Below are 26,387 nucleotides of genomic sequence, written 5' to 3'. Positions count from 1 at the left end.
TTCAGCAACCTGACAGTGATCTTTCCTCCATGGCCAGCTGACCAAGCAGAGTGTATTATCCCTGCTTCTCCAGCCTAAAAGTTCTTTATCGGCTGCAGAGACAACCCCCCCCCCACTACCTCCATTAGTATGGAGCCAAGCCCTACTCTGCCAGTCTGATCTGTTGCTTGCAGCACAAGCTGCACTTCCCTTTTCTCAGCTTGGCTTCCTCCTTGTGCACCAAGAAAGGGCGTCCCTTCTTTGCAATACACAGTGAGAAAACAAAGTGAGCTGGCGATGCAGGAAAAGAGCCCCTTTCATAGCACACAGTGTGTGTGTGTGTGTGTGTGTGTGTGTGTGTGTGTGTGTGTGTGTGGTGTAATATGCATGTGGCCTGCACACCAGAGGCTTTGGCCTCAGCAGCATCCACTATGCATTCCCCTATTTCTTTCCCCTGAAGGAATTTGACCCTTGGGGGGGGGGAGATTCCCATGCTCCAGTTTAAAACCAAGTATACATCAAAGTACAATATGACTATAAAATGCCTTCTACTCATATGAGAAACATTTTACTAAAAAAAAAAAGTGTTGTGCTTTGCTGGAAATAAGGCAGTGTAGCATTTGCCTTCAATTCCAATGTAAGGCGCTGGTGCTGATCTTTTAACACAGAGAAAGTTGATGCTGCCTTGTCTCATGAAACCAAAGCTTGTAATTTGCTTCAGCACACCCCGACTTCTTTCTGTGTTTAACTGAAGTAAGGCTACTATATAGTGGAATCATCACACAAGTGGATTCCCCAAATGATTATTCAAGGCAAAGAGTAGCTGATGAATTGTAAGGTGTGCATTTTTCAGCCACTCAGCAACTTTTATGCTCTTTTTATACATTGGTTTTACTAAGCAAACCTGCTGAATCCCTGTGAGTAAAAAGTAAACACCTGGCTTCCCCGAACCATATTTACTGGATTAAAGTTACAATATCAACTTAAACCACAAACATAATTCACTCTTCCTAATTGTCACCCTGTCAGCTGACACACCCAAACCATCACTTTCCCACCTCCAGCCTAGTATTTCACCAGCATAGTTGAAGTGTCACTTTCAACATCTACAATTATGACTTCCTTTGAAGGGAAATGCTTGGTCTTCAGGAAACACACTTTATTAGCTGCCTAACACATCACAATTGCAGAAGCCAAAGCATAATTACTAAGCACAACTATCGCTAATGACATCAAGGCTTAAATATGTGGCAAAGCAACACCAGGAGCACTTTTATTCTCTTTCTAAAGTACTGTACGGGGTGGTTGCCAGCTTCACTATGGGACTGAACACTAGTGATCCTTCGCAGGAAGTAAGCCTCAGTGGTGCACCACCGTTATGTTTTGAGAAATCATCTGCCACCATAGTCGTCCTTGGCATGAATCTGCAGAATAGCTCCACAAAGAGGATGAAGATAAATTATTGGATCTATTCTTGCCATGTCAGATCTTAACAACACCCACAATGCTTTCATCTATTGTTTTTTGTTGCTTCAGAAATACTGAGCCCTAAGGGTGATACTGGTGGCTCTGTCATTCTTTTAATGTTGATGCTTTTGTGTTTTGCAGCAGAAAAGGTGTTGGCTTCTTTGATTCCACAATCAAAAAGTTAAAAGGCATTTTTGTGCATTTTTAGCAAGTTTAGAATAAGCAAAAATTGGTACATCTTCCAGTGCAATCAGAATGCTTGTACATTTTTAGAAAATTGAAGTTCCCCCCTTGAATTACAATAATCAGAAAACTTGTGTGGATGCCTGATTATCGTCTTCCAAAGCAACTACTGGTACTCTATCCCGAACTTAAAAATGGAAAGCGTAATGCTGGTGGTCAACAAGAGAGGTTTAAAGACTGTCTCAAGGCAAATCTATAAAAAATGTAGTATAAACACTGACAACTGGGAAACACTGGCCTGCGAGCGCTCCAGTTGGATAACAGCCTTTACCAAAGGTGTCATGGGCTTTGAATAAACTCAATCTCAGGACGCAAGGGAGAAACGTGCTAAGAGGAGGGCACGCTTGGCAAATCTACACCGTGATCAACTCCCACCCAGAAACCAATGTCCCCACTGTGGAAGGACGTGTGGATCCAGAATTGGTCTCCACAGTCACTTACGGACCCATTGTTAAAACCGTGTTTATGGAAGACAATCTTACTTGGCTATGAGTGATCGCCAAAGAAGAAGATAAACCACAAAAAAGATCTAGTTACCATTTTTGTTGCAACACTGCACATAAACCTCCAAACAAATTAATTTAGGAGAGTGAAAAGGTAATAGTAAATAAGGGATAGCATTTCTTATGTTTATTAGTAATCTGATCTAGTATTTAAGATATAATGGTGCACTGACATTGCTAGTTGTGTTACTACCAGCACTATTGTGACAAAAACTGCCAACTTGGCAAAAGGGGAGCATAGTAATCCCAGAAACAGCTTATTGACTGTCATAACTTGCTGTACATAATTTTAAAAATTGTAAATTGCTTCTATTTTATGGCTTGCACTAACCATTAGCCTGGATTTTAGGATACTATTGCCATTTTATCAGTGTAGTAGTTACCCTGAGAGAGAGCTGTCTTGATTGAGTGAATACATCAAGTTCAATCCAACCTCAAACCGTGCATCAAATCCTAATGGCTATTTGAACAGACCAACAAGTCTTCTCTTACATATTATACACTGATAAGCATAATCAGAGAGACTTTTGTATGCAGAACCAATACACATATCCATACACCATCACTGCCTGTAGAAAGATAAATTTATTTGTTTTACAGGTTCAGATTTTACTCTCAGTAATGAAATCCAAGAATTTCTTCATCATAAAAACTTGCTTTACATATTATTTACAGGTATCCAAAGATATACATAATGTCACTGCTGTAGACTATATCTTCTCACAAGACAACAGAGGGAGGGGGAAGCTTACTGCAATGACATACATTCAAAAAGAGTAAATTGTGGATATGCACAGTGTTTTTGGCACAGCTAACTCATTGTTAAATTCTGGCCCAAATTACAGAAACTAATGGTGTCAAATGTGACAAGGGATGACCAAAATCAGGGTGGGCACTGTAAATATTCTTTGGCAATTTGCAGTCGACTGATATAAGCAGGGAAAGAAATTTACAAGTTTTTTTTTAAAAAAAGGAACATAAAACTCTCCCCTTTGCTTTTGTAATTGTCATTTACTGTACCAGAATTATTTTGGTAAGCTCATGATTCTGAATTTCATTTGCCAATTCTCTCCAGATGATTCCAATCACACAGAAGTTTACTACCTAGAATCTCTTTCAGGCTACGCTTCACACACCCTCTCTCTAGCAAACAAAAAAATGTCCAAATTGTAGAACTGTGTGCATTAGTCAAAAGCATTACTGAAATATATTGCACATGTTCACGGTCTTCATAATAGAAATTTGAGGATTACAGCAAAGCAGGAAAAAACTTCTGGTATTCCAATGACTGTGAATATCATCCTGGTGCCTTTTTACTTCATTAGCTCACAGCAGAAAGCATCTTTTTCTCAAAAACAAGCAATAAGAAATCAATTAGTTTACTCTTGTTATGAGCTTTTTGAACCTATTACAGATTTGATCCATAGAAGAAGAAAAATACTGTTTAATAGCAGCATGATCTGCAATACTTTACTACATTGATTTTTGGCATTTATAAAAAGCCATTTGCAAAATATATTAAGTTTGGTTCCATTTTAAACCAAAAAATAATGGGCTTTCCATTCCATAAGAAAATACACTTTTGAAAAGGAACACCTGGACACTTAACTTTGCCAATCACTGTTTAGGGATAAAATTAGGTTAAGAGTTTGAAGGAACAGTATACCATGTACATTAAGCAGCACCTAGGTAGCTGCAGGATCAAGAAAATGAGTCAATGAATTTTATTTTTCTGCATATTTGTTTTGTAATTAGATTGTATTATCACACTGCCATACAACAATTGTCACAGTCATTTATGCAGACAGTCATGCCATATCTTATAATGGGGGGAGGGGAACAGGTTCATCAGTGCATATTGAATTAATACTTTCCTGCCCTTTGCTGCTAAATGCAGCCAAACACAATCCATTTACATTACCACAAAAATGTAAATTGACAATTTTACTTATGTTTAAAATGAATACAGCATAGTGGATTTGGACTATAATTTTCAAAATGAAATTAAGCCTTTAAAAAATAGTACAAGTCGTATTCCTTAACTTACCTTAGAATTTGAGAATATACCATTTTAAAACACACACTGCAACTTATATATTCATAGTTCATATTGTTTGGGAAAAATCAGTTTACGTATGTGATTTTGTTATATGGTGATGATCCAACCCAACATTTATTGACTTCTAATAAAGTATTTAATTGTCAATTAACAAGTTGTGGAAACACCCACCTTCCTAAGAGAGAAAGGGAAGACTGTGGCTATAGTTTATGCAGCTGCCAGTTGTTCTAATGGTTATTTCATAATGTACTTAACATGTGTGATTGAAAAGCACGTTTGAGAAACCCCTTGACCTTTCTATGCCTATCTTTTTCAGCTATACTTTTAATTCCACTTTAAGCACACACACGCCCCCAAACCCCTGAGGTACATTTCTAGAAGCTTTTGAGGACAACTTTGCAGACAGCTTCCTAGACTTTCAGTTATTCAAGTCCAATGAGAATGAGACGACAAAGGTGTGACAGCAGAAAATTCTAGGAAGGGTTTTTATATGGTCCAGTGTTTCTCCCCATTGATTGTAGTGCTACTTAGATTGGATCCCTCAAAGTCAGAAGTATTCCTTGTATTAAGGATTTGGTCACTGGAAGGAGAGGCCTGAAGCTTCTAAACAGCTGTTTTACAATATTTATGGTATGCCATATGCCACAGCAGTAGACCACTGCTTTCCCCGTAACTCCAAAGACTATGAGTACACACGCATACAAATTCTAAAAAGGTAAGACACTTTATTGAATTTGATAAATTAAGAGACTATGTACTGGACTTTTATGTATCACAGGTACTTGTAAACAGAGACACTGGGTCCTTTCCATGGAAATCCTGATAATGTTCAGCAAGAAGTTATTTTCCCACGCGCTGTTCACAGTTTGAATAGTGACGGAGGGCGGAGAAGAATTCTTCATAACTGACGTTCACATGTGAAGGCAAAGAACTGGGAAAACACAATTGGAAAGAGGCAGCTAAATATCATAAGTAATGTGTGCATTGGATAAATCCAAGTAGCATTATCCTAACCCTTGCCTTTGAACTATTTCACTGGTTTATTCTCAACTGATACACAGCATATCACAGACATAACTCTGGACAAAGTATGAAGTCAGAGCAATCTAACTGAAATCAATTAAAATTTTATTGCTCAAGTGGATCTGCAAACTTAAATGACTTAACGTTAGAATAGATGACTACTCAGAATTGACCGGCTCTGCACAGTATTGGGATTACGAAATCCCAATTTAGGGAGAAAAGTGGAAAAATGATAGGAGACATTATTGCTCCAGCTACAGTTGCAATACTATTCAATACTACTTCACAGGTTCACTTTCACATAGCTTTTCCGTTGACATGACAGTCAAGTATGATAGTCCTCAAATACCGACACGCCTTTCCAGGTAATGCTTTTGTTAACCTTCTACTGAAGGGAAGTCAAGGCAAACACATGCTTTCTTGTATCAGTTTTGGCACTGTCTTACTACAGTACATTAACAGCTCTTCAACTAACTTCTGTTTTCAAAGAGAGTTATAATTCCATATCTGGAATGATTCAGAAATCCAAACCCCATTCTAGAGAACTTCAGAAATCCAATCTTCATTCCTCAGCCAGAATTTAGTTTCAACCATTTCCCTTAATTCTAAAAAATTGCATAGTGACAGATGAGAGTTAATCATGGATTGTATGAACCCAGTCATCATTTGACTGTATCGAGCTGGTAACATAAGTAATTTTCTGATACCACAGAACTATTCACACAGGAACACGTGTATGGAAGATACTGAATTTAGTGTGCGTTTTACATGAAACAGTACTAGAGTGTTGTGCCTGATCGACCTGGCCCTTTAAGAAACACACAACAGGGCAGATTCCAAGAATATTTACAAAGCATGACTGATGCATGTTAAGATTACAGAATCAAGATTACAGTGTGGAAGCCTGCCAGAAAGCCCTACAACCTAAGTGCTAATGAATAATGCACAAACATGACTGGAGTGAAGGGGGAGATTTGCTGTGTAGCTAATGTTTATGGGAAGACCACCTGTAACTTCCAGAGATACTTAGCACTTTTTATTCCCAGGTCTAAATCTTAATTCTTTAGGTTAAGCCATGCTTATGCAGGAACTGAATGGGTTCAGTTGCTATGGAAGGCAACCTACACCTGCCACAGATGATGTCATCCTAGACCAGTGGTGAAGAATCAGCAGCCTGCAAACCAGCCCACAGCACCTGCTCCTTGCCACACTCCAGCAATTAGATCAGGAAGAAAGGCTTTCTTTCAAGCCTAACTCCTATACAAAGAGCACACGTTTTTTGGACAGATCAAATCTAGGATGGGAAAATCACTCCCTCTGGTAATTAGTCTTGGAAAACAAGCTAAAATTCTTTTAGGGGAAATTGGTCTCCTGTAGCTATGCCCACTTTTGTCCTAGCCATGTCTGCTGCTGGAATGTGGCTTCTGGAAGATTGCCCAGGAGGAAATACGGCACTTGGGCAGAAAAAGAAAACACTACCCCTCCCCTCCCCTTGAGCAGTGGGTCACATAATATTAGACAGGCTTTCTTTGCTCTGCTGAAGAATATTACTATGCTGAATGGGGATCTGTCTTATGGGTATAGTGAAGCTCTGTTAAATCAGTATCTAGCAGCAAAGTACCTCTCATTATGACTGGGTTCCATTATGACTGGTAGCCAAGTAACCCCTGGGGTAGGACACACTACTCCTACTATACACTACTCCTACTATACCCAGGTCTGAAGTTCAATATTTATATTCTTCCCCATGGAATGGTATAGAGAACATATTCTTGGTATAAATTGGTAGAACTAAGCCTGCTGCTGATCTGCTTTGTAGTGGTAGCAGGCTTCAATTCTCTTACCTACGATTTAAAAAATCTAGATGTTTCAAACTATTTTAATTCATGCTAAAGGGTGTAGTCTCTGTAACCAATTTCAAGTTCAGATCTATGTGAGGGTAGATATTCTACATCCATTAACATGGAAAACTAGGATGTGATCTCAATGGGCAACATGATGGTTATTTGGGATTAGAATGCCCTGTAACATCTTTCAACGGTCTTTTGGTACTCAGAGTAACAAAATGAATGGCTTTCCTTCTCTTATTACAAATTTATTCTACTCTTAACAAAATAATAATAATTTTTCCTTTCACAAGTTGACCACACATTTTGCACCTTTATAAAAAGTGGGAAAGTATATATCAACTTGAACTAAAGGAAAAGAAACTGTCAGCATGCTTTTAATAAGGGCTTTTGAGCACTAACTATTATTATTTGGAGCATGATGACAAGAATATCATATTCATTGATAAATGTTACTGAAAATCACACATGAAAGTTTGAACACAAAGGGTCAAAGCCACTTGCAATACAAAGTAAATATTCCAAGTTACACACTACTATGTATAGTCAACTTACACAATCTCTGTCAATCTGATCTGCCATGGAAGAAATCCTAATACACTGTCCACAGGACCAAACTTTAATATTAATTCTGGGTCAGGAAAGCCATTAGTACCTAGAGAGAGTAATAGTTTGGGGTTGTAGAATTAAGACCATCTTGTTACATTAGAGCTTTAACAGATCTTCACATACAATGTGCATTTCTTACAAATTATTTTCCATAGAACAGTACCAAATATTTTAGAGAGGACATCACTCAGCCCCCATAATAATGACCTCAAACAATTTGACAGTTAACTACTGTGTGCCAATTTAATTGGTATATAAAGATAAATATTACAATAACAATTCTGATTATCTAGTTTAAACACAGTGCTAAAAAATTGATCATTCTTTGGTCTTTATGATAGTTTAACTGAAACACTGCCGTGCCCACTGACTTTGGAATTTACTGAAAGCAAGTATGCTTATTACTACTTTGCTCATTTAGAGCAAAGGAAATCTGAATCTCTGTTAGCTTTATTCTCTTGCTATTTCTAATATATACTTTACAGTAAAAGACTGTAAATACAACTATTCAATCAGTATTTTAAACTTCCAGTGTTTTCAGAACCACCATGCAGTGGGTGTAGTTCAAAGTGCAACCTTCTAAGCTGCTTTGAGAGCCAAACACATAAAAGGAAGTGTCATTATTTTTTGTTGTAGTAGTAGTGCTGATGGCTAAAGAAAGCAAGCTCCAGTTTCATTTTAAAGGAGACATGTCACATTTCCAGCAAGTGTTTCAAGAAATACAAAAAATTATTTAGCTGTTCACTCAATTCTTTTTCACGTTGCACACATGCCTTCTTTGAATCACAACCCTTGCCTTGATTTCAAAAAGGGTGATTGTACTATCAGCAGTAATTGCTGCTACTACATGACATATTCCAGGCATCCCCAAACTTCGGCCCTCCAGATGTTTTGGACTACAATTCCCATCTTCCCCGACCACTGGCCCTGTTAGCTAGGGATCATGGGAGTTGTAGGCCAAAACATCTGGAGGGCCGCAGTTTGGGGATGCCTGACATATTCCTTCTTCAGGCTAACTTGAAGGTGGAGGTGTCCAAAGCAGCCAAAATTTGCTACTGCCATGCAGTTTGTTCCCGTTTCCCGATTAAGTAAGTATGGATCTTTTATCTGACATTATGCTGAACTTCAGAAGCTCTTTCGAGCAGTATGAAATCTGCTTTCAAATGCCTCCAAAGCCCTATATAGGCCAGTATTAGCCCACACCTGTATTCTTTGTGCACTTTGTGCTATGGCAGACATTTATCTTTTAACCTGACATAGTAATTAATGGTAGCCAGGAACACACATTTGTTACATCAGTGTATATATCCACAGTGAACTTATATAGCTAGACAAAAGCAGATAAAACTGTTCTGCTCGCTAAAATGAACGCTGCCAAATGGTAAATTTAGTGAGGCATTACAGTTTGTTTTTAACAGCACTTAATGTAACAATCTCCTGGCACTACTTAATAAAAAAGCAGTTGCATTACAGCTGTCAAAATAAGTTCTCCCTGAAATTCCTTTATAGCCAAATTTCAATTGGCAATTGAATAAAATTTACCTCAGACTGCTTGGCTGAAGCAGTTCTCTCCAAATTACTTTATGTGCTATAACAAATAATAAGTCACTCAGATCCCACAAGCAATTAAATTTCTTTGAAATGCACAACACTACATAGCATACACCAAAACACTTGTGGGAAATAGGTATTCTGTGAAGCAGCCCTCATAATCTGCCTGTTTGAAGACTGTGCACAATGGATATGAGCTCTAGCTACAAATGTGTTTGGGTCTGGGAAAATTACTGTCACCTGATTAGCCACACACACCCCAACCACTTTTCATGAGGGGTAAACAACTTCAGTCATCATACTTACTAGTTAATAAGTTTTCCAAGACGTCCATATCCAGATCTGTGCATTTTTTTTGTTTTTGTGCTACTAAGTGGCAAAATTTCTGAGCTGCTTTTACTATATCTGTTTTCCCATCCTCTGAAGACAGCACGTTCAGTGTAGATTGGCAATTTAAAACTGCAATAAAAAAGAAAGAACTTAAAGCAATTAAATGGAAATGGAAGAAGTCAGCTGTACTTGAAGTTCACCTCTCGCTTGCAAACAGGATAAACATCATTCTCCACTCCCAAAGCCAGTGAAGGCGCCCAGGAGGTTATTTTAAATTTAATTTACAAAATGAACATTCTGTAAAGAATCACAAGACACACTTGCTAAAATAGTAATAGTTCAGTAAACATTTAACTCAAACTTCCAGTCATTTCTGTAAATTAAGGCATTCACACTCAATTCCAGCTATCAGCATATGCCGAGATGTTCATGAGATTCATTGTACTCATGGAGATACCCATTAATTCCCATGCAGGGAGTTAATCAATGTTTGTGGATCAGATTTGGGTGTTCAGGAACTTTCTAGTACTCAATAACAGTATAGGATTTTCAAAATAATGAATCTTACCTTGATCTGTTTTTTCTTGATTTGGAAACTTCACTGCATATTTGGAACAGTCAAGATTTAACAATTCCTGCTGCTGTTTTAGGATTTCATCCATTAGCTTTGAATTATTTCTCTTGAAAAAACCTTGCAAAGAGAAGAGAAAGAAGTACTGGTTAATTGATCATCATTTTCCAGGTAATCTATGTCAATATTTTTATTAAGTAGATCTCTAGAATCATATACCCGTATATTCCGGCGTATAAGACGACTGGGCGTATAAGACGACCCCCAACTTTTCCAGTTAAAATATAGAGTTTGGGATATACTCACTGTATAAGAAATATGACCCGGCGTATAAGACGACCCCTGACTTTTGAGAAGATTTTCCTGGGTTAAAAAGTAGTCTTATACGCAGGAGTAATTTGTTTGCTAGCAACCAATTTAATTCTTTTTCTTAAAAAAAATCCAAGATGATTGGGGCTTCATTTACCCCTTGAAGAAAAGGCAGGATGCAGAGGTCGGTCATCTTGCAAAAACTTGTATGAATTTGCAATATGACATGAAATAGTTGGAAGTTCTCATACCAAATCATGGTTTTTGCTACTCTTTCTTTCTTTCTTTCTTTCTTTCTTTCTTTCTTTCTTTCTCTCTCTCTCTCTCTCTCTCTCTCTCTCTCTCTCTCTCTCTCACTCACACACACACACACACACAGGAAACAATGGTTTTTCTGCTTTTGTTTTCTGTTCACCTGATGTAGCAGTTCCTATAATTACAGAACATTAATTCATGTATTATGCCAAATAGTAGCTAAGCTTCCTTAACCACAGCTTTCAGCCATCTGAATTTGAGAAAAGCAAACTACTGTACAGTTTGGCAACAGATACCACAAATCTTTTTCTGCCAGACTTGATTAGTCTGTTGCACAAATCAGAATACCGATTGGAAATTAGTAATCCTGCTGAAATCAACTACTATATCCAGCTAATATCAACAGAATTAATTATGTTCCATTTATTCCACCTTCATGGATTAAAAAAATTAAAAACAGCTAATGTTTTAAACAGTAATCAGATGGCCCAGCCTAATTTAATATAAATAGCAAAGCATCATGTATGCTACCCCAAGCTCTTTGAAGGAAGGGTAGAATAAAAATGTAATTGTAAAAATGTAATTAACAGAAGAAAAAAACAATAAGATTAAAGTTCCAAAGTGAAAGTATGTATTACTACTTGCAATTTTTTTTAATATAAACGTTATTCTTGCAATTTTATACTGCATTTATTTTGTGTAGCTCAGTAGTCTTAATTTTAAAGGTCAACTGAATAACTTGAAGACATCATTAATGCATGTTCAAGTTTATTTTAGCCCAATTTGAAAGTGTCAGGTGGGTGACATTTTTTGAGCTTTCCCAAACAGCCAGCATTAAGGTGAATTCCCATGTGGGATCCTATGGGTAGAGTTCCATGTACAGTATTGCTAAGTGGGGTATGGGAAGAAAGGAAATATATGTGGCATGAACAGTCTCCTGTTTCTACAACTAAGGCTTTTGGTGTATCTAACAGTTTTTGACTCCTTGCCCCCACCCCAAAAGACAGACACTGGAGCTCCATTAACTACTGACAACTACTGTCACATGAGAGAAGTGCTGATTGAGACATCCAACCCCAAAGTACTTTGTGGTGCACAGAGTGAGTTGCATGGCTCTTGGAGCCCAGCCAATTGTTTCAACAATTTTAACCAAAATGATTTATTTATTAGACTTTAACTTGGCAGCATAACAAACTACAGGTTGTGTAGTCTACCTTAAAACCAGGAATGAGTTGTCATGTAAATGAGGTCAATCGGTGCTAAATCTAGCTAAGTCTCAGCCTTTGTTTTAAATAAAAACAAAGAAAAACGAACACATGCTGCTGGGCACAGACCAGAACTACTTTTACCCAAGCTGTACTTGTCTGAACAAGTAACAGCAGCTGTAGAGGTGACTTTGTACAATACGATGTTACGACTCCCACAGACCTTGCAGTTGAACCTGGCAAATAAACTTCGCGTACTTTTCGTAAGAACAGTCCTGCTGGATCAGACCAAAGGCCCATCTAGCAGAACCTGAGTGTAACAGCATTCTGATCGCATTCACACCACTTGCCTTTCTCAGCAACTGGTATTCGGAGGCATACTACCTTCAACATGGAAGGCAGTGCACAGCCACCACAGCTAGTAGCTGTTGATAGCCTTATCCGCCTTGAATATATTTAATCTTCTCTTAATGCAAGTTGGTGGCCAACACTACATTCTACAATTAAACTATGCGCAGTGTGAAGTGACTCCTTTTGTCTGTCCTGAATCTTCCAAAATCTGTCCAAGCTAAGTGGTTCCCAACTGTACATATGTGACTATATAGGTATGACACACCAATCAACTGCTACTGTGCTATAAAAATAGGGTGAAGTAAGACAAGGCCAGGTGCAGGTTTTCTTGTTTGAGTGCCTCACGAGCTGCTGCTATTATTGTTGTTATTGTTATTATTATTTGCTTGTACCCCACCCAATTTATATAGTTTTAAGTTTCTTTAAACTTAAACCCCTTCCTTTGATCTCTAGGGGCCTAAGATGTAAAGTTAATATGAAAATGGTTTATATATTTTTGTACCATGTATTTGCCTTGAAATAAAGAGTTGTTATGCTTTCAGCAGAATAAACTAATTGCCTTTTCTGCATTAGGCAGAGAAGTGTCCAACAGTTTTTCCATTATAAATTATCTTGTAGAAGCCTTGCTGTGTGGGAGTGCTATCCATTAAAACCTACAGAAATTTTGTTCAGCCCATACAAATAGGTCAAAGTTACTTTCAAAGAAGATAACATTCCCTAAATTGGTATTAGTCATCCATTAGAGCCGATCTCAGTATTGGCCTCTTTAAAATCTGTATAAAAAAAAATCTAGAATTGTGACATGTTGAGGCCTAGATTAATATATTTAATACAATTGTAGTTCTGTTATATACAATTAAGTTTCATTTTAATATGTATTTCTTACCAAAGTTAATTGCATCTTTTTAAAAAGTAAGCAGTCTTTTTAATCTTCAGTTTTAAAAGTTGATTGGTTCATGAATATTTAAGGGGGGAAATCACAATAGTATTATTATGCATTTACCATCCTATAATTAAATAGGAACATTATTTTTTTCAACACATAAGCTATTCTGTAAGGCTTCTCATTTCTGCTAGTATAGTTTCTGGATCTGTCTGAAGATCTGTTTCCACCTTGCTCCTGATAGTCAAGCTTCCAATTTATATATAAAAGACATTTGAAATTGAGAAATCCCTATGTGTACTAGTCAGTCTCTCTTTATGGAATTTAATTCCACCTAAAAAGACATGTGTTTAGAGACATGTGTTTATAGACACACAGAATTTTAAAACTGGACATATCTAGACCATCTGTCCACAAGTCTTAACCAGCATGCATAACTGAAGCTGAATCCTGAAAATAGGGGGTCTTATATGTTCCAAGTTCCCATATCCAGAAGATAAGAAGGTGGCCTGCCCTGGATAGTAGCAGGTCTGCAGCCTAAGCGTGTTGGCTAATTCACTAGCTACATCCCCTTTTGGACAGAGATGACTCAGCCACTGCACTCCATGTTCTGGTAACTTCCAGAATAGATGTGCTTTACATGGGGCTGCCCTTAAAGATGACTTGGAAACTTCAGTTGATCCAAAATGCAGCATCCACATTACTGGCTGGGGTTTCATTTAGATCTTCTATAGCCCCAGTTTTGAACACTGGTTAACAATTCATTTCCAGCCCAATCAAGTTACTTACATTAGTGTTTAAAGTCCTAAACATGCAGGGCCTAGATATCTGAAAAACTGTCTCATTTCCTACATCCTCTTGACTGCTAAGATTGGCAGAGGGGGCACTTTTAGTAGTTCCTCCACCCTCAGAAGCTTGAGGGGTGGCGGACCAGGAGACATTATTTGTGACAGTCCCCAAGTTGCATCTGGCACCTTCACTATACAACTTCCAAAAACATTCCAAAGATGCATCTTTCTTAATTCTGGCTTTTGGCACTTGACATATACATTTTTAGGATCCACCTTGTTTCTGTGACTATAGGCTGTTTTGAAATATTTTAATACAGTATTGTGTTTTGTTTTAAATATTGTGTTTTAATATTGTAACTCCCCTCAGCCCTCAGGTTGCAGAAAAGGTAACTAGTAACAACAAATTGCAGAATGCAAGTACGTGTCAAGTTTCTTTCTATTTGCCATCACCTTCACCCTGTAGGCTGTTCCTATTAAAACATTCTCAAAAACAAAAAGTTTATGTACTTTATGTACTTCACTCACACAAATATTGTCAAATTGAGTGAAAATAAGATTAGAAGTCTAGTTTCAAATGACATAAATAATTTAGAAATTACATTGATACATATTTCTTCTCAGTAATGCTCCATTCCTCTTTCCGTTTGAGATATGGTAGCTGTTTCAGCCTGGGGAGCTGGGGAAGAGATCCTGTGAAGTGGAACACCTACATCATGTCCAAAAAACTGTGCTCAGTTTAAGTTGTTTTTAATAGTTGTTGTATTTTGCCTCTCCATGCCTTTAATCACTGTATCAAACACTCCATGCTCGTGTATCTAAGGCACTGAAGAAGAAAGCACCTAGAAACAACTACTCAGGATAACTAGCTAACTTGTAAAATGACTCCTTGGGAATGTAGGAGCTAATGAGGGATTGGCTCATACCACATTTTTTGAATCTATTTGTTTAGTTTTCTGTAGTGTAGATCTTAAACACATAGTTCACTTCTGATTTATTAGAAAAATCAAAACACCTCTCTCCAGTGCTTTTGTAAAAAAGCACATTATTGAAGTAAGCATTTGACAAATGCATTTGGATGCAGTGGCAGAAGCACAGCCTTAGTGGCAGCACCATTTATGAGAAAGGGGATCTTTTGGTTCCCTTGCACAGAGCACTCTGCTTTTAGCCTTCACAAGAATGAAACAAGGCCTCTCCGATGCTGTTGGAGGCAATATCAGCTGACGAAGTGAACTGTTCCAATCTCTCCTACCCTATAACCTGCTAACATGATTATACATTTGATACAATTACTCTCAAAATAAAGGTTTGATGTAACACAAGAGCTGTTTGCTTTTTCAAGCATACTACAGTATGACTAAAGATGACTTTCGAATTCTAGTAACAGATGTCCATGAATCAATGCTATGACCCATCCTTTTCCAGCTGGATTCCCTCCTGATGTTTTAGATTATAACACCCAACGTCCTTAACCATTGTCCATGGGTCCCAAACATTTGACAAGTATGAGATTAGGGGAGATTATTATAACCCATCAACACCATCGCAGCAGTAGCCAAAAACGCTTACAAAAGAGGCCCAAATGCTGACAGTTTCAGAACTTTACCTCTAAAAGATTTCCTACCCCATGGGTACTAGACTGGATAGAATTCCTATTCCAAATATTCCAAAAAAAGAAAACGTGTCTGCTGCATAGTATTTTTTGTCTTATGAAATATTAGCTAGAAACAGAATATGGAATCTGTGGAATTGAATTGTGACTTTTTATTCTTAATTGGTCTGTTTCCATAACCAGTTTCAACTACAGTTTGTTGAAAGCTTGATTTTTTTTAAAGTAACTTTTTGAATGCAGCTAAATATCTGAATATATATGCCCCTGTGTAGTATCATAAAACCAATTGTGCTTATGTTTTTGCTTTTAAAGTATGCAATATGGAAAAAAGCTTTAGGTGATTCACTTCAAAGTATGACAACCATCAGCATGTGAATCTAAGTAGTCATATGAATTTTAAATAACATGCTTGTACTTATTAACAAATTAAATTAAACCTACACATAGTTGCATCATTTGCTGCTGCTTCGGGCTTGATTCTTTAAGACCGAAAAAAATGTCTTCTAAAGTTCAAAATATAACACAGCATCAAATATTTCTCTCTTTTGAGGCTACAGACTAATCCTCTTGGTTGAAACCTTAAACTACCACCACTACTTCCCATTTCCCTGCAACCTAACTACATCACAAACACAGTTTGCATGACAGGATCTGGTCAGAAAAATAGAACTGATTTGTTGTTGTTTTTTAGTCGCTTAGTTGTGTCCAATTCTTCGTGACCCCATGGACCAGAGCACACCAAGTCCTCCTGTCTTCCACTGCCTCCCTCAAGTTGGTCAGACTCAAGTTGGTAGCTTCGAGAACACTGTCCAAACATCTCATCCTCTGTTGATCCCTTCTCCTTGTGCCCTCCATCTTTCCCAACATCAGGGTCTTTTCCACTGAGTCTTCTCTTCTCATGAGGTGGCCAAAGTATTGGAGCCTCAGCTTCAGGATCTGTCCTTCCAGTGAGCACTCAGGGCTGATTTCCTTCAGAATGGATAGGTTTTATCTTCTTGCAGTCCATGGGACTCTCAAGAACTGATTTGTACTGTTCCTTATTGGTCAGAGATGGGGTTCAGATAGAGAGGAATACCTTCTACCATTTTTAAGACAGGAAATAGGGAGGGGTAAGAAAGCAGCACTGGTTTTCAATTAAATGACTTCGATACATGTACCCAGGTGAGACCTTGGGGAGCCTGCCTTTCTTTGTGTGGATAAATGAGAAGATATGCACAAAATAAATGTGATAAAGGGTCTGTTTAGTTATTCTTTCTCTATTCTTTTTTCTCTATACAATTGTGTTTTGTATTTTCTTATAAATTAGTATGAATTTTATTTTTTTAAGTTAAAAAACTTTCAATAAAATTGTTATAAAAATACATGTACATTGATCAGCTTTTAACAATTCTGCCCCCTTGCCATGGCAAGTGATGCATTGCCCTTTGGCAAGAGTGAGAAGCAGAAACCCACCTGCTTCCTTACTGGTTCAAGTCCCAGCCTTGAAAAGTGAAAAGTGAGCTACACTTTGAGCTACACTTCCACCCACTGCATAAACAAGCCCCAGCCTTTTGGTCTACAGAGAAAGTCTGGGGCTTGTTTGGGTAGCAAGGGTGTTGATGCAGCTACCTAGCCCTTGCTACCCCTTTCCCAGCCCCAAACCTGGAATTAGAAACAGTGGTGGTAGGATTCCAGCAATTACAGTGGGCTTCTGAGTCCTCTGATGCCTTGCACAATTCCTGGGAATCACCTACCTCTTCCACAGCTCCAAATTTGGACCTATAGAAGAGGAGCAAGGGATTGTTCAACCTCAGGCAGAGATGCAGTGCAGGTAAGGGATCAACAGCCCAAGCCCTATGCATGTCTATTCAAAACAACATCCCACTGTGTTTAGAAGAGGTTTACTCCCAAGCATACTGAGCACAAGAGTAAATGTGTACAGGATTGCAATGAAGGGGAGAGACAAAGTCCTGGCAACCAGAAACAGGGTGTTGCATTTGACTAATACACAGTCATTGAAATCCTTGGACTGAAATGTCATCAAGACAAACTCACCTTCATTCATTTCAGCAGGTCTACTCTGAGCCTGATGTGACCTAAGGAGCCTTGTTTGTGGCACTTTAACTGTTATGGCAGCACATCTGAGGAAGCAGGTGGCATTCCTCAAATCCTTTGCAGCAACAAAGGTGCAATTGTGTGCAGTTATGTGGCAATAAGCCCCGTTCAACAGAGGTCTTTGCATCCTTAACCCCCACCCCACTGCCCATCTGTCACCCCTTTCAGATGCCACCAACACACCCTATGCGTGTGTTCTCAGAGGAAGCACCTGCGACTTCCCTGCAAGTTGCCTCCCTGTACGCGCGGGTTGCCCTTATTTATAGTAAACTGTTAACTTAGAGCAAACGTTTTTGAACCGAGCAAGGGCAAGGTCACGTCCTCCGCATGGGATGGGAGAAGAAAATCGGAAGGGGGTTAGGGAACGGGCGAGCAGACAAGGCGGGTGGCCGAAGGGCAGCTCCTAGGGCAACTCACCTTCTTGGTCGTAGACGGTGACATAGGAGATGCCCACCGCCATGCACCACACCACCAGGCTGGCCATGTCCGCGTAGCTCTGCTCCTCCTCGACCACCACCAGCCCGACGTGGCCCGGCAGTTTCTGCAGAGACTTCCCGTCCTTCCGCCACCGGCCGCCTGCTCCTCCTCCGACCACCTTCCGCCCTGCCGCCGCCGGCCTGTGGTAGGCGAAAGCCCCCGTGCCCACCGCCGCCGGGGCCCGGAGAGCCCGCGAGGCGACAGCGGCCGCGGCCGAAGCCGCGCGCCGCCGCCAACGGCTGAGCCACGAGCCGCGACCTCCGAACCAGCCTCGGAACCAGGCGAAGAGCGCGCGCTGGAAGTGGAGGAGGAGGTGCAGCAGGCGCCACAGCAGCTCGTGCGCGACACTCATTGGTCTGGGCGGAGGACGGCGCGAGGGAACCGGACGCGGGAAAAGGAGAGGAGGCTGAAGAGGCGGCGGTGGCGGCTGTTGTCGCGAGGGAGGCTCAGCCGCAGTGTAAGGCGCAAACCATCTCGCCTTCCTTTCCCTCACGGACACGGTTTTATCTGCCCGGCAACCTCCGTTAGCGCCGCCATCTCCATACCTGCACTGACCTTTTCCCTCTTGCCTACGCACGGGCTGCCCATTGGCCGAGGCGCCGCCGCCGAGGGCCATTTCCGGGTTGGTGGAGCGAATGACGTGGCCCCCTAAAGGAAAGGGCGGTGTCTCCGAGCTGAATTCCAAGGAAGAACGGGAAGGCGAGTTCTCCGCCACCTAAGGTGGCGGCCCTCGGATTCAGCACGTGCTTTCCTCATGCACAGCGACATCTAGCGGCGGGAGTGTGCGCCGGCTACTGGTAGTCGCGGGGCTTGGGCTGAAGAGCGCTGCTTTACTTTGCCTTTTTCACTCCTTTGGTTTGCTCATTTTCGGTCACTGACTATGAATAAGAGACCACCGTACGCAAAAGTTTCATAAGCTGTGAATATATACTTTTCCTGTGAGCGAACGAACGAAGATGCACTGGAGGAACGACCATACGTTTAGTTTAGTCAATTTTATTGGTGCACTACTAATTTTCATTTATTCGCATTCTTGTTTTCCCCATGACACCTCATATTAAATGCACAGCGAAGTGAATTCTAACAAAGCACTTTGTGATTTCAAAACACTACCACCCTCCCTACCCACACTTTCAAATACGAATATCTTGTTTATACAATTAATTGGTATAGGTAGCCACATTATTGTTGTATGAAGTGGCACTTGAATTACAACACAGCAAAAGCAGAACAACACACACCCTGGACATTTGCAGTATGAAGTGTTACAGGATTTCAGCAGGAAGCTATGGGATATGCACTGATCAGAAAGGAAACAGGTCAGTTCACCCCAAACCTTTTGCAGGTGCAAACAGTACTGAAACCAGGTTCGTGTATAGCCACCCCAATACCATCATTAGGGCCCCACTGTAGTGTTGACTAAACAACATTATTATAGCACTAGATTTGTCTCACTCCCATTCCAAACTTTTGGAAACAGGAAGAATGCAACAGCCCAGTCTTACCAGATCAATCCTGGATACAGCTATTGATTTCAATAGGTTTAGAACAGGGGTCAGCAAACTTTTTCAGCAGGGGGCCGGTCCACTGTCCCTCAGACCTTGTGGTGGGCCGGACTATATTTTGAAAAAAAATATATGAAAAAATTTCTATGCCCCACAAATAACCCAGAGATGCATTTTAAATAAAAGGACACATTCTACTCATGTAAAAACATGCTGATTCCCGGACCATCCGCGGGCCAGATTTAGAAGGTGATTGGGCCGCATCCGGGCCCCGGGCCTTAGTTTGGGGACCCCTGGTCTAGAAGCTGCTGGCTACATACAATTTTGTAGGTCACAATGAAAAAATGTCAGGGATAGATTGCTCTGGAGAGGAGGACTGAATTAATATGGAGTTTGCGGGAGGTTTAGCACAGCAATTTATTGGAGACTTCTGTTTAATATATTTCATAATCATAATAATCATCCATGTTTACTCTGAGACTGGAGGGATTATCAATGCTTGTGTTCTTTCCTATTTCTTCTCCTTCTAATGAATACAGATTGTTGTGTGCACACAAATGCAGAATCTTTCTTGAAGACATCCAGCTTTCACCCTGGCTTTCTGCTGGTGCTTTACACTGTCCTCCTTTAACATCTATGCCTTTGGCTGTGAGCACCCTTCTGGTTTTGAGGAATTCGCAAGTGCAATTCCATGGGTTGTTGTCCAGATATAGGTATCTGAGTCGAGGTAAATATTTCAAGAGACTGTGATCTATGGTGGATATATTGTTGTTCCGTAGATTTAAAACCTGCAGGTGCGTTAAATTCATCAGTTCCTGCTCCTTAATTCTTTGTATGCTGTTTCCTTTCAGATCCAGTCTGGCTAGTGTACGTGGGAGTCTGAAGTAAAGAAATAAACATTGTTTTATGTAGTATCTTAAAACAAGAAGCCTGTCATTAGGATGAGAAATAATGCCTTGCCCGAAGGCCACCCAGTTAGCATTATAGTAGAAAAGTGGTTTGAAACCAATTTCTTGCACATAAACCAGACTAGGGAGTAATTTGAGCAAGGGCTCACCAGGACTCATCTTTGGGCTACAGTGGTTTAGACTAAATTGGTTTCCTGGAAGGCATGAGTCCTGGCGCCTGTTTTTAGAAATCAGATTCTGGACTCAAAAATCTGGCCACTGCACTGAAATAAGTGGCATGTATGCTGTTTGCACATTGATCTGTTCTGAAGCAATATCAATCTCTATTCATTATTTGTTAGATTTATATCCCACCATTTCGCCATTCAGCTCAAGGTAGCATGCAGTCACCCCTCCTTGCAACAGACTGTGAGGTAGGTTAAGCTGAGAAACAGGGAGTTGCCTAGAGTCCTCCAGTGAAATTCATGGCTGAGTGGGAATTTGAACTAGGGTTTCCATAGTTCTCGGCTGACTCTGTCATTATGCTTTAACATTATGCTTTAACTTATCCCAGTCATTAAAGTATTTTGCAGTGGCACACCTAGTTTTCTTAGTTGTTGCATGTGTGAAAAGGGGAGCCCAATCCAGTCACATACCTTAATGGAATAGAACTAAGTAGATTTTGTTCAAGTGCCAGATTAGACAGTTGCGTGCAGTTCTGAAGTGCCCCATCTTCAAATGTGGCAACAACATTGTTGTCAAGGAACAAGTGCTTTAGGCTATGTAGTTCCTTGAAATCTTGCGCCTTTATTCTCTCAATCAGGTTATTGCTGCAATCAAATTTCTGTAGCGTTACTGGTAATCTGAATGGGATTATCTGGAGCTTGTTCCCAGACAACTCCAGTCTAGTTAAACCGGAAAGAAACTCTGCACCCTCAAGTGATGTAAGCTGATTTTCAGACAGGAAAAGCTCTGACAAGTTTGCCATTTGCTTCATATCTTCAAAATTTAGCATTTTGAGCTGGTTTCTCTCTAACTTCAATGTCAATAAAGATGTAGGCAGATCTGAAGGGGTGCTTGTCAATAAATTTCCATTTAAATTGAGAAATAGCAAATTGCAAAGAGATATAAAAAATCCTCCTGAGAAAGATTGCAGCTTATTGTTTTCCATACTGAGATACTTTAGGTTGGGTAGGTAGAAGGTTCCAGACACATATTCCATATTATTTCCATCCAAAGTCAAACTCTGTAAGCTGCTGAGGGAGGAGAGAGTACTAACAGAAAGAGCCAAAATCACATTGCTTTGTATGTCAAGCACCCTTAATTTTTGTAAACCTTCAAAATTAGATTCATGTACAACACTTATTAAATTGTCCCCCAGCTTCAGTACTTCAAGGCTTCTTGGGAGCAAGGTAGGTATGCGCCTTAGTTTATTTTTCCGAAGTTCCAAGGTCCTTAATGCATCCAGAGCTTTGAAAGTGTTATTCTCCACTGATTCTGTCCCACTCCAGGTCAGGACAAATTCTTCAAGGGCAGACATTCTGCTGATGTCAGTGATCTAAGGACAAAAGCCACAACAAAATTATTTCTGGCCAAACTAATTCAGAGATGGATTTAGTTGCCACAAATCATCAGGAACATCATCTGCTAAAATCTCATTAAAATAAATGGGAGTTATGCAAGAGCAATATTACGGTATACTGTATGTGAGCAAGATTTAGCCAAACTGGATTTTGTCCATGTTTCATGGCAGGTTGGAGCCCTCTTGAGGCTTGGCATGGAACAAACAGTATACTATTCAGATTTATTTGGGAGTAAACCCCACTGAGCTCTAATATTTACAGTGCATAGGCTAGCATTGTAAAGATTAGAATATTATGAAAATTAGAATTGCTGAGTTTCCTTCTAGGATACATGTCTTAATTAGAATGTGCCTTTAGAAACATTGGTATTTCAAATTAAACAAAACATTTGTTAGTTATAAAACAATATTCCTGTTGAATTTAGAAATATATCTTTTCATGATTGAGCAGTAAAAAATTAATGAACTGAAATGAATTTTTTAAAAATAATATAAAGCATGATATCCAATATATGGCAACACTATTCTGATTCTAGAACTGAAGTGTTGTGAGTGCTTTATTTGAAATATCTTCATACATCAGTTTGAGATGGTTTCTATTTTTGTAGAGCACACAAGAAAATGCTAGCATCATCTCATTACATAATTTTTGGCACTTCTTTTAGAAGTTTTAAGAAGAAAGAACAAAATAGCCCTTTGTGCAAAGGTGCTCTACAGGTTTGTGTTACAACTGGCTATCCGGTCAGTATTTGACAAAATAGTTAATTACCTTGATAAGAACCTCCATTTTTCTTTTCTGGTCATGACATGCAAATACTATTTTTCTTGCCTATGAAATGGCGGTTACACTTTATACTAATGAGCAAACAAACCTATTTGTGTAAGAACATTTATCGGTCTAATGTACAAGAGCTAAAAGTAAATTTTGACTGTAATAAACAAATCTGTCCACACATATTAGAACAATTGTCACTTGTCAGACAGGGTCAGTTATGGTTTCCATTCAAGGACACATTGGGTGGCAAACCCAAGATTTGCTGCTATGTAATCACCCCAATTGTGGCCAATACTCTGTGTGTATGCAGACCCTCCAAGTGTCCCTATTTTCCAGGGATGTCCCTGTTTTAAATAAGTTGTCCCGGTTTCTTATTTGATCCTAGAATGTCCCGCTTTTTCTGCTTATTTGCTTATCAAAACTGTTAAAGGGACAGGAGTGGGCTGTGCAGTTTTTTTCTCCTGGGAATTTGGCAACACTGTTGCAGAATTACCAATACCATGCATTGAACTTGTACAGAGGAAAGGTTATTTTTTGTACATGTACATATGAAATAAATTTATTTTTCTCAATGGTAATGGACAACAGCTATATATCATCATTAATATTTGAATATTATGGATGATACTTAATATATGACAATACTATTCTGATGCTAGAACTTACCTGCTACAAGTCATATGCATTATGTTTTGGTTACTTGATTTGCCCAAGCATTTGTGGGTTACTGTTAACAACATCTGATGGATAGTCTGGCTATTGTTTGTGTTTTAGTCTGCTTGTTTATGTGCTTTTATTTATCTTGTTTCAATTATTATTTTATTAAGTTGTGTTTAACTGTTGTTAAGTCAAACCGGGATTTTTATGAAGTACAGTATAAAAATATACTGTGTGTTTTAATATAGAACAGATGTGGGGAACCTTTGGCCCTCCTAATGTTGCTAAACTACAACTCCCATCATCCCTTGCCCTTGGCCATACTTCCTGGGGTTGATGGGCATTACAGTTCAGCAACATTTGGAGGGGCCAGTGGTTCCCCACACCTGACACCAAGCATGGGGAAGTGTTCTCTAAAATTCAAAAGGGAACACTGGATGGTGGTTTTACTTAGACAAAATAAATGGGAGCACATTCTTGTTCCATGTTTTAAACTGAACCTTGTAGCCTAGGGCTATGAACTCAGAACTAAGCCTGTTGTTGTTGTTGTTGTTGTTGTGTTGTTGTTGTTGTTGTTGTTGTTGTTGTTGTTGCCTTAGTTCTGAGTTCACAGTCCTGGACTACAAGGTTCAGTTTAAAACATGGAACAAGATTATTATTATTATTATTATTATTATTATTATTATTATTATTATTAGCAGACACTGATATTGTAACAGCAATTCTAATCCCATCTTTCCAATAAAACCTTCTGTACCAAATTCTGCATCCTATACAAAGATTGCATATGTAATAAGTCTGTCCTCTTGCACCTTGCTACTCTAATTTGAAAATGTAGGTTAGCTGATGAATAAACCATCCTACCTGGAGGTGTTTGATCTTGCCATGGCTGATGTAAATTCCCCTGGTAGTTTTAGCAATCTCTTTAGGCACTTCTCCCACTCTATAGCACTGCACTCTCCCTGCCAAGTCACAGTGGCATTTCCGAGGGCATGTGGGGGTTTGAGCTCTGCAAAGATAAAACAAGAGGAGTAAAAGGCAAAACAGCTGCATTTTCCTAAATAGCACCTTCCCGAGCAGCACCAGCTTAAATGTGAGCTGCAGCATGAATTTATGTGCCATGGGCTCTTTTATACCGTAACACCTGATAAAAAGATAATACAGATGCATGTTTTACTTTTGTTTAAAAGAGGGGGAACAGAAAAGACAATCTCTTAACTTCCTTGGGTTAAAATATTCACAGGCATCACAAAGAGCAAAAGGTTTAAACAATGATAAGGAATCTTTATTCTGGCTGGCATGGAAATTGATCTTATTTATTGGCTGCTGCCTAATCTGCAAACACTTCTGTTATCTGTAGTTTCCTAGTTTGGTTAAGTGTGACACCACAGAATGAGTTGGGAGAAAAGATAAAGAGCTGTTTTATAGTGGGCTATAAATTTTTTAGATTTTCAATGAACCCGTATTAAAAGCATCAGGAAAAAGACCCTGAAGCTCCTCTTTCATCCCTACACACAAACATACCGTAGTTGCATGATTGATCCAGAGGAGTCAAGCCAGTTTACTTTGTTTTTAAAATATCCTATATTTTACATAGATTACTATATTTTACATAATTCAAAGATTGTTATTGACAACATTTATTTTGAGAGTTATTTAAAAATGTATACATATGTTGTGATCTTCAAATGAAGAGGGACATACAAAATTCATAAACAGCAACAATAATGTCTGGTGTAAAATGTCACTTGAAGAACTTGTGTATCTTTTGTTTTCCTAGAATTTAGTTACTGAAAATCTGTAATGCTGGAAGGCTGATTTACTATCCTCTGCTTTTCATCTGTGGATTGTGTTCCCATTTCACCTCTCACCCACCCAGAACTCCTGTACTCTTTACAGCTGGAGGCAAATAATAATAATAATGAATGAATAATTCCTCATAATCACATCTACATCTTTAAGAATTCAGGTCTTCTCAATCCAGGTCTAACACTGTTCAATAGTCTGCATGAGCTCTTTCCTTTCAAACCCAAAGTCGGTGAGATCACTGTATTTGTGAGGAGCAAAAGGAAGACTGCCATTAGTAAGGTGCTGCATTATTGCAGAAAGGAGAAATCAGAATGAAAGGAGAAATCAGAATGGTTACAATATTTGGGACAACTAGGAGGGTAACCAGAAGGCAATCAGGAGGGGACATGATAAAGACATATAAAATTATGCCTCGGTGGCATAATTTTCTAAATTGCATAAAAATGCAAGAATTTGGGACTATCCAATTAAGCCGAATGTTAGAAGATTCAGGACAAAATAAAGTACTTCTTCACATAGTGCATAAGCAAACATTGGAATTTATTCCTTCAACAGGTAGTGACGGCCAAAAACTTAGATGGCTTTAAAAGAGTAAATAAATCCATGAAGAATAAAGTTATCAATGGCTACTAGCCATGATGGCTATATTCTGTGTCCACTGGTGGAGACAGCAATGCATCTGAATGCCAGTTGTTGGCAATCACAAGTAGGAAGGGGGCTGTTGCACTCATGTTCTGCTTGTGGGTTTCCCAGAGGCATCTGGTTGGCCACTGTAAGAACCAAATGATGGACTAGACAGGCCTTTGGCCTGATCCAGCAGGGTCCGTATGTTACTAGTATTGGAGTTTTTAATGAGATGGTTGCTGGCCATGCCACCAGGGCTCATATGGTGTCATTTTGAGCATTTTGTTCCAGGGGTGTGTGCCGGGGTATGCCCCCACCATCATGAATTCATTGGTTCCCTTCCTGTGTGGTCAGCATGTGGGCATCATTGGTAGCACTGTGACGGCATTTCC

General features: G+C 39.4%; 2 protein-coding genes across 2 annotated transcripts; both read right to left on the bottom strand.

Moving 5' to 3' along the window:
- Positions 1–2,764: 2,764 nt before the first annotated feature.
- On the bottom strand, positions 2,765–18,751 carry NUS1 (NUS1 dehydrodolichyl diphosphate synthase subunit). The gene is made up of 5 exons (XM_035109171.2): positions 18,097–18,751; positions 10,180–10,302; positions 9,588–9,740; positions 7,677–7,776; positions 2,765–5,182 (listed from the first exon to the last, which is right to left on the bottom strand). Exons 1-5 carry the CDS (start codon positions 18,506–18,508, stop codon positions 5,092–5,094), a joined length of 879 nt encoding a protein of 292 aa, XP_034965062.2. The 5' UTR covers positions 18,509–18,751; the 3' UTR covers positions 2,765–5,091.
- Positions 18,752–19,286: 535 nt separating this feature from the next.
- Positions 19,287–25,080, bottom strand: LOC118082158 (nephrocan-like). Its single transcript, XM_035109167.2, has 3 exons — positions 24,427–25,080; positions 21,205–22,106; positions 19,287–20,540 (listed from the first exon to the last, which is right to left on the bottom strand). Exons 1-3 carry the CDS (start codon positions 24,730–24,732, stop codon positions 20,096–20,098), a joined length of 1,653 nt encoding a protein of 550 aa, XP_034965058.1. The 5' UTR covers positions 24,733–25,080; the 3' UTR covers positions 19,287–20,095.
- Positions 25,081–26,387: the final 1,307 nt, after the last annotated feature.

The sequence above is a fragment of the Zootoca vivipara genome, chromosome 3 (genome assembly GCF_963506605.1).
Source record: "Zootoca vivipara chromosome 3, rZooViv1.1, whole genome shotgun sequence".
Classification (NCBI taxonomy): domain Eukaryota; kingdom Metazoa; phylum Chordata; class Lepidosauria; order Squamata; family Lacertidae; genus Zootoca; species Zootoca vivipara.
This window is presented reverse-complemented; position numbering and strand designations above follow the sequence as displayed.

Coding starts and splice junctions, on each gene's coding strand:
- LOC118082158 (XM_035109167.2), bottom strand. CDS start 24,732: ATGCATCTGTATTATCTTTTTATCAGGTGTTACGGTATAAAAGAGCCC. Junction 22,107..24,426: donor GCAAGATCAAACACCTCCAG/GTAGGATGGTTT, acceptor TTTTGTCCTTAG/ATCACTGACATCAGCAGAAT. Junction 20,541..21,204: donor CTTAGTTCTATTCCATTAAG/GTATGTGACTGG, acceptor TCTTTACTTCAG/ACTCCCACGTACACTAGCCA.
- NUS1 (XM_035109171.2), bottom strand. CDS start 18,508: ATGAGTGTCGCGCACGAGCTGCTGTGGCGCCTGCTGCACCTCCTCCTC. Junction 7,777..9,587: donor CTTGGAAAACTTATTAACTA/GTAAGTATGATG, acceptor TACTCTCTCTAG/GTACTAATGGCTTTCCTGAC. Junction 5,183..7,676: donor ATCAGATTGACAGAGATTGT/GTAAGTTGACTA, acceptor GTGTTTTCCCAG/TTCTTTGCCTTCACATGTGA.